This window comes from Gadus morhua, chromosome 23 (genome assembly GCF_902167405.1).
Source record: "Gadus morhua chromosome 23, gadMor3.0, whole genome shotgun sequence".
Taxonomy (NCBI): Eukaryota; Metazoa; Chordata; class Actinopteri; order Gadiformes; family Gadidae; genus Gadus; species Gadus morhua.
This window is the reverse complement of record NC_044070.1, coordinates 17603152-17615204: the sequence shown is the minus strand read 5'-3', so window position 1 is coordinate 17615204 and position 12053 is coordinate 17603152. Positions and strand designations below refer to the sequence as shown.

Here is a 12053-nt window from a genome sequence, read left to right as displayed (position 1 = left end):
ATAGGCTGCAGTATGACTTTTACAGAATTTGAGGTGAAAAAAAACGTTAAACATAAAAGAATAATAAGAATTTGAGTACTAGCGCACAAGGCTAGGCTCCATGCCTAGAGTTCATCGATCTCGACGTTGGTGTTCATCTGCATCAAAGGCCTACAAGATGTTCATATGATAGTCCCCAATTTTGGAGTAGCACCTCGACCACCATCACCAGGCCGGGCCAGTGAACGGATGCGGAGAAGTATGACACTCAGAATCTGATCCGAGGACAAGTGTGGACCCCCATCAAGGAGGGGCGCCAAGAGTTCCCTGGAAGTCAGCTGGCTGGGGAGGAAAGAGACAAAGAACTCGTGTCCTGTGGACCTGGCCAATCAGAGGGCTCAGTCTAGGAGGGCTCGTCTGGAAGCAGGGCTCAGTCTGGGAGGGCTTGGTCTAGGGGGTCTCAATCTGGGAGGGGGACTTATTCTAGGAGGTCTCAGTATAGGGGGTCTCAAGTCCAGGTCCATCAGTCTGGGTGGGGCTCAGTCTAGGGGTGACTCAAGTCTAGGGGGTGACTGAAGTCTAGGGGGGACTCAAGTCTAGGGGGGGACTCAAGTCTAGGAGGGGACTCAAGCCTAGGAGGGAACGTGTCTGGGGGGGGTTCAGTCTGGCCCAGTACAGCATTATTTTCCTGGAGAACGGGGTCTGTCCCGCCTCCCACAGAGAGAGTGAATCAGAGGAAAGCAGCAGTAGGAGAACAGAGAAGAGGCAACAGAAGAGAGAGAGGGAGAGCAGAAAGTTTTATTTAGCATGCTACAGAGAATGTCCAACACGCACACACACATACACACAGAAGAGACAACGAGAGGGTCAACCAAAGCAGGAAATCAAGCCACATCTCCCGTATTAGAAAAAAGTCCGCTTTTAATTGTGCCTCTTCCGACCTATACTGAATCCTTACATTTCAAGGTGTAAAAAGAGACTTGTATAGAAAATATACTGTTTTTTTAACAAAACCCATTTCCAGTGGATGCAGTTTTTTTTCCGTTAGAAGGTCAAGATAATGTTTCACACCCCCAAATACAACATGAAGGAAATAAACCAAGTTTTTTTATAAGCAGTTTTTATGTAAAATGTTTTTGTTCTTGTTAAAATTAAATAGGAAAGAAACACTAAAGGCACATAAACTTTGGTCCTACCAAGTAGCCTTCTCCTCAGTAAACTGTCACATGACATGACATCACAGTGGACTTAATGCTGCCATCGCTTCCAAAGCATGCAACACTTTCCTATTGCAGAGTCTAAACGACTATACATGCTTATAAAACCCATTGTCACATTTAAAGTTACATCAAGTAGCTACAGCAAAAAGAATGGAAGGTAACTCAAGACCAAACGATACGCTTGCAGGCCGCGTTCTTACTCAGATTACAAATGAATTGTCAACTCTTTACACTCGACTGAAGCGTACATTGGTTCACTTTCAGCAAGCGGCGTGTCTGAAAACACACAGGTGGTGTGAAACACGGAGGGTGTGCGGGCCGGGGAGGGGCTGGAGGAAGCAGGTGGGGCCAATGACAACAGGTGATGCCATGTGCAATGAACCATTGAAGGGGTAAAGAAAGAAAAATACGTGGCACAGAAATGCTACAGCGAGTCAGCGCGGTTAAATAGAAAACGGTTCCTAAGGTATCCGTGCTTTGGCACGGGACCAGGTGACAGTGTGGTGTGGGGGGGGCGGCCGGAGAACAGTTGATATTGTTGAGTAAGGCACGGGAGTATCTTATCAACGGAAACGGGGTCTAATTCACGGAGCCATGGACCTTACAGAGAACGGGAGTAGAAAAAGGAGGGACCTCAGTGCGTCACAACAGGAGTGTGGAGGTACAGAGCAGAAACACCTACACATCGACGTCTCTTCAATGAACTAAGGTTAGAAGGGGGGGGGCAATCTCTCAAGGAATGAAGATCAAAAACAAAAACATCACACTGTACTCAAATCAAACTAGCAGAAGGTGGACGAGCGCCGTCTAGATGGTGGACTTGGAGAAGGACACTCGGAGGTGCTGGCTGCCCCCCATGTTGTAGTTGTGGAGGTCCATCAGCGTCTGGATGGCTTCCTCCACCGTGGTCATCTGCAGGAGAGCCATCTTGTGGTCCCTGGGGGTGGAGGCGGTGTTAATGGACTCATGTCGTCGACCAACAGGACTTTTAACAGAGAAAGAAAGGGCTCAAAGACTCACTGGAAGAACTTGAAGGCCTTCACAGCCCCGCCCCCGTTGGTGAACAGGAGGCGCAGGTCGTCTTCACTCACGTCTTGCCTGGGGAGAAGGGAGACAACACAGCGGTCAGGACCCCTGTAGACCCCATCATCTGTGAGGACCACAGCAGGGGGGCCCGTAGACCCCCCCCCCATCAAGGCAGTGTTGACCCCAGAAGGGGGGGGCCCTGCTGACCGACGGCGGTCACTTACGGGATGTTGGAGAGGTGGAGGGTGGCCGAGGGCGGGAAGATGTTCTGGAAGTTCTTGGAGCCGGGCTTCTTGAAGCGGTGCAGCGGGGAGTTCCCGAAGTCCTTGGTCAGGCCCTGGTCGTCCAGCCCGTCGCGGGGCAGCGCCACCGTCTGGTGCTTGGACAGCGTCACGCGGATGATCTTGCCGTACATCTTCTGCCCGTTCAGGTGGCTCATGGCTGCGGAGAGAAGAGCGTTATTGCACCGCCTGGCAGCTTCACTGAACACCCCTTGTTCGACGCCCCGACCCATGAGACTGCGCAGCACCGGGCCTCGAGGTAAGGGCCAGAGTAGGGATGTGGTTGAGCTAGGGATGAGCCATTAATCTCATTTTGATCACAACTTCCTATTTTTAGCGTCAAACGATCACCAACCTAATATAAAGCGAGTTGAAACAGTTATTTTTTTTCTTCATTAAATGTTTTATAGAAATCGCAGAAAAGCTGGATACATATCTGTACATTATTTTCTATTTGACCATTTTGTGTATTATCTACAGGCAAAATTTCAACGTTCTCAGTGATGTTTTTTTGGGGAGAAATGCTGAAAAGTGCAACATGTTTTCAAACTCTAAAATAATCATTTGAATAGTCGTGATTGCAAAATTGACCAAAATAATCGTGACTAGGATATTTTTTATCAATAATAGGGCAGCCCGTGGTCGGCCTTCTTGAGTCGTACGGTTTAGACCTGCAGGCCGAGCTCACCTAGCTGAGCCTGGTTGCCGTCAGACATCTGGATGAGCGCGCTGTCCTTCTTGTTGTAGAGGATCTTCACCCTCTGGACATCGCCGTACACCCCTGTGGTGAAGCCAGAGCCAGCGGAGGAGAGGAGGGTGGAGGTGGAGAGACAGAGCAGAGGGTCAGGGGGACGGTTAGCACCGGAGGGGAGAGGCCTCGGTCAACAACAGAAGAGAGTAGTAGGAAAGGAGAGCCATCAATCAACAGGAGATATCGAGAGAGGTGTATAGAATCATTACATTAGACACCCTCCAAACAGAACGGCATCGGTGTCACGTTATCCAAACATCGCATGCAAGCCAAACCATATTTAACCATGCAGTGATAAAAAAATCGACTATTGTATACGCGGACAGAGGAATAAACATGACCCAGAGCGATAAGCAGGGGGCCTGCATGTGTTACAAACTACCGTATAAACACTGCACAACAATGGCTATAGTACTTATGATACTGGTAGATATACAGAGAGAACAATGAGAACAGAGTAGAGAGAGAGAAGGAGTCAGAGAGAGACAGAGAGAGAGAGAGAGAGAGAGAGAGCTCTAGCGATAACATACCGAAGAGGGTAAACAGACTTTGGGGCGTAACCATCTTTAGAGGGAGAGAAGAGCAACAAGCAGCGTGAGACAGAAGAGGTAGAGGAGTCGAGGAGAGCGGAGATGGACAGATCGATCCAGAGGTAGAGGATGGTTGGTATTGTTTGTCCCCCCCCGGAGAGTGATGAGGTGATGGGTCATGGAGGAGAAGGGGGAGGGCGTCGGGGGAGTTAATGTGATGAGGGGAGGGAGGGAAGGGACAGAGAATGAGGGAGGATCCATGGGAGGGTGGTTGGGGGGTGAGCAAATAAAAATAAATAAAGTGAGGGGGAGGGGAAGGGACAAAAATAAAATACAGGTCAGTACACTGGAATAATGCAGGTCGATTGGTCAGAGAAAATGGCTGGAAACATGTTTCTTTAGTCAAAATAGCAAATTACGCAAAATGTATTTTCACCCTAGACAAGCACGGGGCAAAAGGTACATTCATGTGAAAGAAAATCAAAACATCAGCAACCAAAACAAAATTATTTAAAATCAGCAGTTCAATTTCAAACATGGAGACACAAAACACAACATGCAGTAGTCATGGAGATGACTTCCTGTCCGCTGGGGAAAGACGACCAATCATGAAATGGTATGTGGGGAGAAGACGTCAGGGGGGCATGCGGTTAGATCCAGTGGGGCGGGGGGGGGGGGGGATGGGGTCGCAGCTGGACATGCAGGAACCAATGAGGGGCCACCACCATACTCATAAGGAGTTCCATACTCTGAGGATGGGAGGCTTACTGTAGTAACACTACGCTACCTGGGGCCTTGATAACATGGGTGGGGCCTTCATAACGTCGTGCTTGATAACGTGGGGGCCTTGATAACGTTGGGCTCTACTCATTTGATGCTTTCAACACCAGTTCAGATTCTACGTTCTATCAACGGACAATGAGCCCATTCTATTACTGGCCTTCATCAGCAGAAGGTCTGATTGAGAGCCAGAAAGCCAGGACAATATGGAGGACAAAGCAGCCTTTGGACGACATATGGCCCGGCTCTGGGGGTCACTCAATGGCAGACGAGGAAAAGATAGATACAAAGATTTCAGAGCGCAATTAGAGAGGTCAGAGAACAGAAGATTGAGAGGCTAAAGGTTAAAGGTTGTGGAGATGAAGCACAATGTGTGGTGTTTTGGATTTGGAGACCCAGAGAGACAGGCCAGAGGTCAGAGAGGGTTTTCATAGAGGCTGAGGAGAGCAGAGATTGACTTAGAGAAGAAAAAACAGAGAGAGAGCAGGGTTAGCAGAGTTAAGATACAGTTTGACATAAGGATCTGTGAGCAGAGAATGGAATACATCTGAATGAGATGAGAAGACACTCTTGTTTTGTTGGGACTAAAAGAGAGGCAGACTACAAATACAAATAGGTTGTGATCTTTAACAATAAGATGGGAGATCGAATGGTCTTATTCAAAGTGAACCACTCCAGGAAGTGCAGTGAACCCAAAGTGTTTTTTTTGTTTCATAACGTCTTTGCGTGTGTTCTATGATAAATACCTAATTTTGTCATTGTTGAAAACAGGTGTAATATCCTGTGATGTTGGCCATTGTCTGACGGTCTACTCTGCTCTGGGGGGGGGGGGGGGGGGGGGGGGGGGGTTAGACCCCGGGTGGGGGAAGGGGAGCTCGTCTGGGAGGCGATCAGCGCAGACCTCCAGAGGGTTACGCTTGCTGTCATACACAACACGGCTCCTCTAGCGCTCATACGATAGGGCGGAGGGGGGTTCACTTCCGGAGGGGGGGGGGGGGGGGTTAGACCCCGGGTGTGGGCATGTGGAGCTCGTCTGGGAGGCGATCAGCGCAGACCTCCAGAGGGTTAAGCTTGCTGTCATACACAACACGGCTCCTCTAGCGCTCATACGATAGGGCGGAGGGGGGTTCACTTCCACCTCTAAGAGGCTAACAGAGGCAGTGGCTTCCCTTCTACAACCCGTTACAGTCAGGAGGTCTGTGTGGGCGCCCATCACAGGCCGAGGTCAACAGACAGGAGTGGGAGCGGTCCGTTAGCTGTGAGCGGCTTCAGAGCCTTGGGGGTGGGGGGGGGGTGGGGGTGGGGGGTGTCCCGACTCATGAGTACTGACCTCCTCGTTGAGGTTGCTGGCCAGCAGGACCCCGCTGGAGCCGGCCTGGCCCCCGAGGGCCACACGTCCGGCCGCCGCCGCCGCCGCTGCAGCAGCGCTCAGTGGGTTCATTGCTCCTGGAGGCAGGGAGAGATATCATGGGGTACAGAACTACACAAGCCCTCATCAGCCCTGCATCCTGAATGGAGGAGTATTTAGGACCACTCCGATTACAAAGACTGACTCAACCACAGTATTATATTCAATCGTTATCTATCAACAGTTTCACACTTTAGTCGTCTTTCATAGTCAATTATTGTCAAGCGTAAGGCATCACACAGCCCTCTTAAAAACCAACACAGCAACCATGTTGTATCTGTTACCAGTATACCTGGTGTTAAAGGTCTGTCTGCTTAATTGATGAAAAGTAAGAAAAGAAAAGGGGCTCTACCTGGGATCTTACCGAGCAGGGAGTTGGAGTCCTTGCTGTAAGCCATGGACGGGTCCATGCTGGGCTGGCCGTCCCCTGCCGGGAGCTCGGGCCGCGTGTAGTCCCGGCTCTTGTCGTTGTTGTACTTGACGTTGAGGTTGACCAGCTTGGAGAAGTCGATGCGCAGCGTGCAGCAGGAGTTGTAGATGTTCTGACCGTCGAGAGCCTGAGGTGAAAAAGAAACCCAGGTCAGGTCTCGAGGGGCCGTCCTACCATTAGGAACCGTTACACTCTGACCAGCTCTCCGGCCGCTACTCACCAGTTTGGCCTGCTGGGCGTTGACGGGATCGCTGAACTGGAGCAGAGCCTGGAACTGGTTGTTCTTGGTGAACGTGATGATCTTCATGACGGTGCCGAACTTGGAGAAGATCTGGAGGAGGTCAAGGGGAGGTTGTCAGACTGAATCCATCACACAAACGAAAGACTCGTCGTGGGGCTGGCTGGCTTCGAAGGAGGAGAGGGGGCACCTGTTGCAGGACGTCCAGAGTCACGGGGTAGAACATGTTGTCGATGATGATGCGCAGCACGGGGCTGGAGGCGGCCGCCAGGGCCTCTTGCACGTCTGAGCTGGGGGAGCCGCCGGACTGCACGGCCGACACCGCCTGGAGCACCGCCTGGGTCCGCTGGGGGTCAGGGAGGGGGGGGGGGCACCGGTCACACACACATCTCATCTGCTTATACGCTTGATATCCGCAAATACAATGACCCCGCGGCCGTGTCATCCTGATTCCTGACAGAGGAACTAGGGTTGGTGGCTCCTGTGCTGGTCATCAGGAGAGCCCTGAGGCGGTCTCACCTGGTTGCCGGCGTCCGTCTTCAGCTCCTTGTGGTTGGAGTACTGGATGAAGACGGGGACGTTGCGGACGTGAGGGGTCACCGTGCTGTAGTAGTTCACCATGGTGATGGCCGCCTCCTCTGTGCCCATCTCCAGGAACGCCTGGGAGATAGAAAACGTTGCACGTCAGAACGGGTTGACATACCGCAGCCAACACTTTCATTGAGGCCCATTAGCTCATGGCATAGGCCCGTGGAAAAACAAGATATTCAACAAAAGCCCATCCGTGTTTACTAATTTAGGAAGGACTATCATCACTTTGCACAATATACACCACCCATTTGCACTAAGCACATTAGCACTAAGGGTCCTAGTCGCATTCATGGTCAGCTTGAGATCATGTATTTTCTATAGGTGGAAGGGTTTTGTAAACGCCCGCCAAACACGCCTTACTGCCGCCTCACCTGGTTCTTCCCCTTGAGAGTGAGGATGTTGGTGACCTTCCCGAAGGGCAGGCCCAGCGCGATCACCTCCGTCTCAGACGCCTCGTTGGGCAGCTTCCTGATGTGGAGGACGCGCGACGGAGGAGCTTCCTCCACCTTCTGCTTCTTGCTGTCACTGCCGTTAGAGGTGCCATCTAACAGGAGGAATCAGTCCGTTAGCCTTCAGTCTGTACAACGTGGTGCGGACGCACAGGGAGGTGAGGTGGGAGCTGGGCCCTACTCACCACTGATACTGCTCACCCCCGAGTTGGGGCTGCTGTACATGCTCAGCTCCTCTGATCCTCTCTGCGGGGAACCACAAAACAAAGGGCCGTAAAACAACCACACAAAACCGTCGCTGGTTTGCCGACAGCTCCTTCACAGAAAGCCTTCACACGGCTCCCTCGACAGACGGTTTAAAGAACAGGAAGGAGATGCTAGCGAGACCCTGGGGAAGGGAGGGTGCTGTGCACCAGAAGAAGGACCGGACTCTGTGTGGGTTTAATCCGTACATTTAAGATGTCAAATTGTGTCATTGCATCCAGAGCGATGCAGGGCTCCCCAGGGCAGAGTGGAGGCTCCCTGTGCTCTTAAAGCTGACTGATGGGGAGGGGGAGACGGTGGCTTGAGACCCATTACACACACACAACCCCCCTCCGGCAGTACCCTCCCCGCACCCTCTCAGAGGATCTCTACCATAGGCCTGCCTCAGCCCTATTCTTTATGGTCATGGTAAAAAAACAGCCGTCTGGGGCACGGCCACCAAACCCACGCTTCAATAAATCTCAGGCACATAAAGTTGTGCACCACTTACGCCAAAACTCTTTGCAGGGACTTTCCCGGGAGTTTTTTTAAACGTCAACAAAAAATACTTGATTGTATTGACAGGGGCCCCAAAATAACCTAATATTCTGTTCAGGTTCCTTCAAGATAGGACTTAACCTCGTTTTATGTAGACTGGAAAACAGACGATTGAACAACAATGTGTTTGGTGCCATGAGATCAAATGCATTTCACTAGAAATGACATTTGGTCGTTTCCTCTGGTCAGGCAGAAAAAGGTTTCCTGTTTATTAACTCTGTTATATTCTTGTGAAAGCAGAAGCAGAACCTCATGAAATCGGATTGTTATAAAAAAAATAACCTACAACTTCTCAGAAGTGCATTTTAAACGGATTACGGTTTGGCTATGCCATGGATGTATGGCCCTATTGCCCCCCCTAAAGTCATGCCAATGTATGGTCCTATTGGCACACCTAAAGTCCCCCCCCCCCCACTGGATCACTTTGTTTAAGGGTCTTCTGCATGGAGGGGAGGTGGAGGTCTGCTCAGAGACTCACCTTGACACCAACAGCAACATCACTTATCCTAAAAAAAGAAAAAAGAGAAAGGTTATCAAATCGTTGCATAATTTCAAAAGCTGTAAACAATAAATTATGTTCAGCAAAAGCAATTTTACGATATATCCGGACATTCATTTATTAATAGCTTACAAACAGACCCACTGAAGTTTGAGAGAGGAAAAATGATCACTTGCTCTTCATTTGAGACTGAGAATTCAAGCATCCTTGATGGTCTGTTCAGGACATTCCCAAATCACTTTGCTTACAAAATGAACACATGCGCCATCTCAAGATGGCTTTGAAACCATCTAGGCCCATCCCTAACCCACCATGGGGAAACCAACTAGCTACGAGAGCGAAGCTAAGCTCCTTACCCTTAAAAAAGTTAGTAACTCATTCCAATTGCTCTTCAGATCATTTAATATGAAACTATGCATGTGATTAATTTACCCCACACACCAGCTCCACTACCATTTGATTAATAGTGTTGAAGGCCCTGCAAATCAAACACAAAGGCCCTGTTATAACCGAAGACCTTTTACCAGGAAGGAAATCAAACCACTTTTTTTTTTAGAAGAAACGAAACCCTGATGCACAGATAAACAGAAATTAGACTACGGCATATCCGTAAAACGTTAAGAGAATATCAACAGCGTGACGATCAAGAGGTGACAGAAAAGAGAGAAGAGGCTGTGGAAACAGAGCCAGGACATAAGTCCTACTGGTTAAGAAGTGAACATCAGTCCTGCTGGGTTAAGAAGTGAACATCACTCCTGCTGGGTTAAGAAGTGAACATCACTCGTACTGGGTTAAGAAGTGAACAACATCACTGCTTGCAATCAACGACTTTGAAGCCTAATGTGATGAGTGTGAACGTTCCTTTCTGGTGGTGCCAAACCAAACGTGGTTGTTAAAAGTCCTGTAGTAGACTACAGAGCTTCAGTGTGAGGGTCGTTATTAAGAACATCCTAGCTATCCCACAGCTAGTAGTAAGCCAATGCAGCCAACTGCATTGGCTGAATTGGGCATCTGCATTCTGCTGAGGGGTGTCGCCCCTACAAACTTCACACCTCATGCAAATAAGTTATTCTGGCCGGCGGAATTAACTGGGAGTATGCGGGCAATGGAGGGGTATGAGGGCCATTTCCGAAGATACTCTGAGTGAAGAGGCTCAATCCTTGAAAAGAGCGCTAGGGTCAGAAAAGACGCTGCAGACATCAGGGAACCAAACCGTCTCCAAGCATTAATGTTAAGATTTGACTGAGTAGGGGTCGACCACGTGGGTGTGGAGTAGCACATTGGTTGAGGTACACACTATTGTGAGGGAGGAGGAACAGAGAGTGATGAAGGCCAACAGCGAGGGTGATGGAGGAACAGAGGGTGATGGAGGAGCACAGCTATGGTGATGAAGGAACATAAGAGTATAAATGAAATTTATATAGCGCTTAATATGGTACTCTAAGACGCTTAAATTATGTTAGAGTGATGATGATAGAGAAACAGAAAGTGATGGTGACGGAGGAACAGAGAGGGGTGGAGGAACACAGAATGGTGGAGGACCAGCAGTGCACATGAATCCTATTTGATCGGTTTCTCATTCTCAGCATTTTAAACTAACCAATCGGGCGCCGTCATTCATCCCAACATAACTACTCTAACGTGACGTCATCGCCGCTGAGTAAAATGTCTTCCGTTTAAACCAAACAGCCAAGAGGAGCTACAGGCCAGCTAGTCCGGACGTGACCTGCATCTCAGCTAACATCACAAAGAGCAGAGGCTAACGCTAACAGTAGCCGGGGATAATGGCACAAAGCGCCTAGGCTAACGCTAACAGCCGAGGCTAATGCTAAAATGCTACAACAAAAGGGATCCGCGTCACGCCACCCTAGCATTAGCTTAGCATCAGGCCGTCTGAGTGAATAAAGAGGAGCGGACGACAACATCCAACAACACAGAGAGATCACTAAGCCCCTGGCTGCTACCCCGAGGCTCTTCATAATACAATATAATAATAGTAATGATAGTAATAATATATAGTTAGATAATAGCGGCGGTTCAGAGGAGCGCGTGGTGAGCCCCAGCCCCGCGCTGTGATGTTATATAACCATAAATTCACCTGTGCAACTGGATCAAAACACGTTACACGGTATAAATACAGCGTAATACCGTCCACCGTTACATGCTGACCACATTAAACCGCTCTGAGCAACACATACCCGTCCATCTCTGAAGTCCTCCGGTAACAATGAGCTCTGCGTCCGGCTTCGACACACTGCACAACAAGATGGAGGACCGGGATCCGAGCGCTGCCGAAGACATCCGAACACACGGGAACTCGGCCCGAGCGCTGCCGGAGAAAGTCGAAAATCCGGTACCCCGACCCGAGCGCTGCCGGAGTCAGCCGAACACTCTATTGGTTTACTTTATACATCCATGGTTTATATAGTCTATTTGTCTACTTGTTATTCATCCATGCTTTACAACATAAACTATGGGTTTACTTATTATGTATCCATGGTTTACTACAATGAACATTTCACATTGATTTGTACGTTTATAATTCTAAGCATCTGTAGGACAAGATGTCAGTGTAATACTCACAAATAAAATGTATGAATTAATAATTTTGTCATTGAATAGCAAATCGTTTTGCATGGGTTTGTGTGTGTGTGTGTGTGTGTGTGTGTGTGTGTGTGTGTGTGAGTGTGTGTGTGTGTGTGTGTGTGTGTGTGTGTGTGTGTGTGTGTGTGTGTGTGTGTGTGTGTGTGTGTGTGTGTGTGTGTGTGTGTGTGTAACTGTGTAACTGTGCGTGTGTGTGACTGAGTGTGTGTGCGTGTGTGTGTGACTGAGTGAGTGTATTTGTGTGACTGGGTGAGTGTGTGTGTACACTTGATACTAAAGGTAACATAATTGGATCGATTTGCATCAACAGTGTATCTAAGTAGGCCTATCCTTGCTTGCATGCAAGGGGAGACGGATAAAAACCTGACAGGCAAACTGATTAATCTTGAGAGACATACGTCATCTCACGAGTAGAAGGCAACGACACGCCCTAGGTAAAATTAACGCCCAACTGCTTATCTTAAAG

General features: G+C 49.3%; 1 protein-coding gene across 2 annotated transcripts; it reads right to left on the bottom strand.

Moving 5' to 3' along the window:
- Window positions 1–757: 757 nt before the first annotated feature.
- Window positions 758–11281, bottom strand: LOC115537294 (polypyrimidine tract-binding protein 2). Of its 2 annotated transcripts, none has more exons than XM_030349104.1 (14): window positions 11182–11281; window positions 8963–8990; window positions 7869–7929; window positions 7606–7778; window positions 7163–7303; window positions 6834–6989; window positions 6626–6736; window positions 6328–6532; window positions 5898–6013; window positions 3788–3821; window positions 3195–3287; window positions 2450–2666; window positions 2220–2297; window positions 758–2136 (listed from the first exon to the last, which is right to left on the bottom strand). In XM_030349104.1, the coding sequence occupies exons 1-14, from the start codon at window positions 11187–11189 to the stop codon at window positions 2007–2009; spliced, it is 1551 nt and encodes a 516-aa protein (XP_030204964.1). In that variant the 5' UTR covers window positions 11190–11281; the 3' UTR covers window positions 758–2006. The 2 variants fall into 2 exon arrangements, with proteins under 2 accessions (XP_030204964.1, XP_030204965.1); XM_030349105.1 differs by having other exon boundaries at window positions 6340–6532.
- Window positions 11282–12053: the final 772 nt, after the last annotated feature.

Coding starts and splice junctions, on each gene's coding strand:
- LOC115537294 (XM_030349104.1), bottom strand. Junction 3,822..5,897: donor CCAGCAACCTCAACGAGGAG/GTCAGTACTCAT, acceptor CTCCCTCTAAAG/ATGGTTACGCCCCAAAGTCT. Junction 2,298..2,449: donor CTCCACCTCTCCAACATCCC/GTAAGTGACCGC, acceptor CCTTCTCCCCAG/GCAAGACGTGAGTGAAGACG.